The 2,958-nt window shown below is 35.6% G+C and overlaps 1 protein-coding gene across 1 annotated transcript in view; it reads right to left on the minus strand.

Annotated features, from left to right (window-relative positions):
- LOC111083796 overlaps positions 1 to 2,322 on the minus strand; it is a 5,603-nt gene extending 3,281 nt beyond the window's left edge. Inside the window, exon 1 of the mRNA XM_022380490.1 lies at positions 932 to 2,322. Within this exon, the coding sequence (XP_022236198.1) occupies positions 932 to 1,112 (181 nt within the window). The 5' untranslated portion in view covers positions 1,113 to 2,322. The remainder of the gene's footprint in view (positions 1 to 931) is intronic.
- Positions 2,323 to 2,958: the final 636 nt, after the last annotated feature.

Consider the following 2,958-nt stretch of genomic DNA (forward strand, 5'->3'; position numbering starts at 1 on the left):
GTTCTTTGTTTAAAATGACTGTGTTTTTAATAGATATACTATGGTTTTTTGAGCTGCAATGGTGAAAAACGTGGGACAATAAAAAACCGTGCCTGAAAATAATAAATATCCCTATCAGACATCTGTTTTTCTGTACTAGGTACCTGATTACCCCTTTTCTGGCGAAACCATGGCCGTGGATAAATGATGTATTTGTGAAACGTACAATTCTCTTGTTTTTCCTCAATTATTTAGAAATGCTTTTGTTTTGTTGTTTTTGTTTTTTTCTGGAGGTTGAAAAGGACAGTTTTATAACTACCTTTAGTTAACTGAGTGTTACGTCTGTTTATTTGTTCTTTGTACACGATTATCATATTACTTAAACCAATAAGAAAAGCCTAAATAATACTGATAGCCTAAAAAATACTGATAGCCTAAATAATACTGATAGCCTAAAAAATACTGATAGCCTAAATAATACTGATAGCTTAAATAATACTGATAGCCTAAATGATACTGATAGCTTAAATAATACTGATAGCTTAAATAATACTGATAGCTTAAATAATACTGATAGCCTAAAAAATACTGATAGCTTAAATAATACTGATAGCCTAAATAATACTGATAGCTTAAATAATACTGATAGCCTAAATAATACTGATAGCTTAAATAATACTGATAGCTTAAATAATACTGATAGCCCTATCAGTATTATTTAGGCTATCAGTATTATTTAAGCAAGCAGTATTATTTAGGCTATCAGTATTATTTAAGCTATCAGTATTATTTACCTTAATAATACGTTCATTTATTTCCACTAATGTTGATCCTTTTCCTTTCAGTTTTTCGACGTACGTACACAACACTGTGAGAGATTTTGGTACTAAAGCTACCACTGAAAATAACAGACGAAGTTTTTAAAATAAAATAAACAAGGAACGAAACTCACCATCTTTCTCGTTGTAGGTTTTGAATGACGAGATAAACTTCTGGTTGAACGTATCAGTTACATTGGACAGGTTATCCACCCATTCTGGATTCTTTATCAGTATCAGAGCATACGTACTCCACGACACGCCAAAAACACTCTCAAACTGAAACCAAAACCAACACAAGTTAACACTAACCATGCTTCGGATACGTGTTAGTATACCTCAGAATTCGTGTGGACTTTTTAATTATTATTTTTTTTATTGTGACTAACCTTAGAAATTAAGCATTAATAATAAATGGATTAGGGTGGTTAGGGCGCTCGACTCGCAATCTGAGGGTCCCGGGTTCGAATCCCCGTCCCACCAAACATTCTCGCTATTTCAGCCGTGGGGGCGTTATAATGTGACGATCAATCCCACTATTCGTTAGTAAAAGAGTAGCCCATTACTCTAGTTCACACCATTACAGCTGTAGTTCATGCAATTTGATAATCTAAATACTGTCTAAAACACTACTATGTCTGTCGTATCCAACCCGATCTGATGAGTCCTGGTATAAGGCGAAAGGCCTCGTCGGTATTGCATCTAACAGATATGTGTCTTACATATTGTTGTACATCCATTTTCCTTTACTTTCAATTTTAAGTTCTTAGGGTTTATATTATAACTAGCTGACGAGGGGGGGGGGTATATGTCAAGTTTGGTGGCTAGGTTTATGGAGATACACACGGACTTTTATCAGACAATGCTTTACATTAAAAATATAAGTAGGCTTACTGTTCTGATAAAACAACAACACTCAACAAAAGCCCCCTTGTGGTGAGTAATACAAGCTAATCTACAGTATAAGTTCTAATCTTCTTGTCTTATCTCACTTGTTTATAATTAATTAGAAGACAGTTAACTCACTGGAAAGTTTTATCTAGAAATAGAACAAGATAATCCAGTCTGGTGGCGCCCCTGGCTGAGTGATAATATTGTGTAAATAAATGTTAACTTCTCTCAGATAATGCGAATTTTAGTACGTGAAAGTATATCCCTCGATATCAACAACTCACCACCAGGCGACGTTAGGATATGACGTCATACATTATTTCGATGCAATTTTCTTGCTTAAAGATATTTGACCTTTGATTTCGTGTCGACAGGAATTTTTGTGATAAATGCTAAAGTAATGTGTACTGTTTGTAACACAGAAACTTTTGTAACATTATCTCCAGGATGTCCAATCCCCGCTGTTGTTAATATTACGTCAGGCTAACCCTAAACATTTATTAACAAGATCGCAGTTTTCAAAAGAACTTAATAAAGTTGTATTTGTTTGTTTGTTTGTTTTGCGCGAAGCTACCAAAAGATTATCTGAGCATAGCCATCCCTAACTTTTGAAGTGATAGACTAGAGGGAGGGCAGCAAGTGGTTTGGTTTTGTTCAAATTTCGCGCAAAGTTACACGAGGGTTATCTGCGCTACCCATCCCTAATTTAGCAGTGTAAGACTAGAGGGAAGGCAGCTAGTCATCATTACCCACCGCCAACTCTTGGGCTACTCTTTTACCAACAGATTATAACAGCTGAAAACGGCGAGCATGTTTGGTGGGACGGAGATTCAAACTCTCGGTCCTCAGATTGCGAGTCAAGCGCCCTAACCACCTGGCCATGCCGGGGCCCTAACCCCCTGGCCATGCCGGGCCGTGTCTGAACTTTTCGTGGAAGCTCAGGGGAAACATTTCTGGAAAGGATGTGTCCGATTTGTAATAATTACAATTAATGATTAATCCAGTTCACACTATAACAGTTGACATTCGTTAATATATACATATATATATGTATGCAAGGGTGCTCGCAGAAAAAAAAATAGGGGGGTCAAGTAACTCAAGTTTGAAATACAAATACCTTATGGAAATATTTTTATTATACTATTTTGTGACTGCCATATTTTCTTAATATAAGAATTATGAGTAGACCCGTATATTGTTATACCATTATATAAGAATTGTAAGTAGACCCGTATATTGTTATACCATTATAAAAGAATTGTAGTAGACC

Source organism: Limulus polyphemus, unplaced genomic scaffold (assembly GCF_000517525.1).
Source record: "Limulus polyphemus unplaced genomic scaffold, Limulus_polyphemus-2.1.2 Scaffold11251, whole genome shotgun sequence".
In the NCBI taxonomy this organism is placed as follows: Eukaryota; Metazoa; Arthropoda; class Merostomata; order Xiphosura; family Limulidae; genus Limulus; species Limulus polyphemus.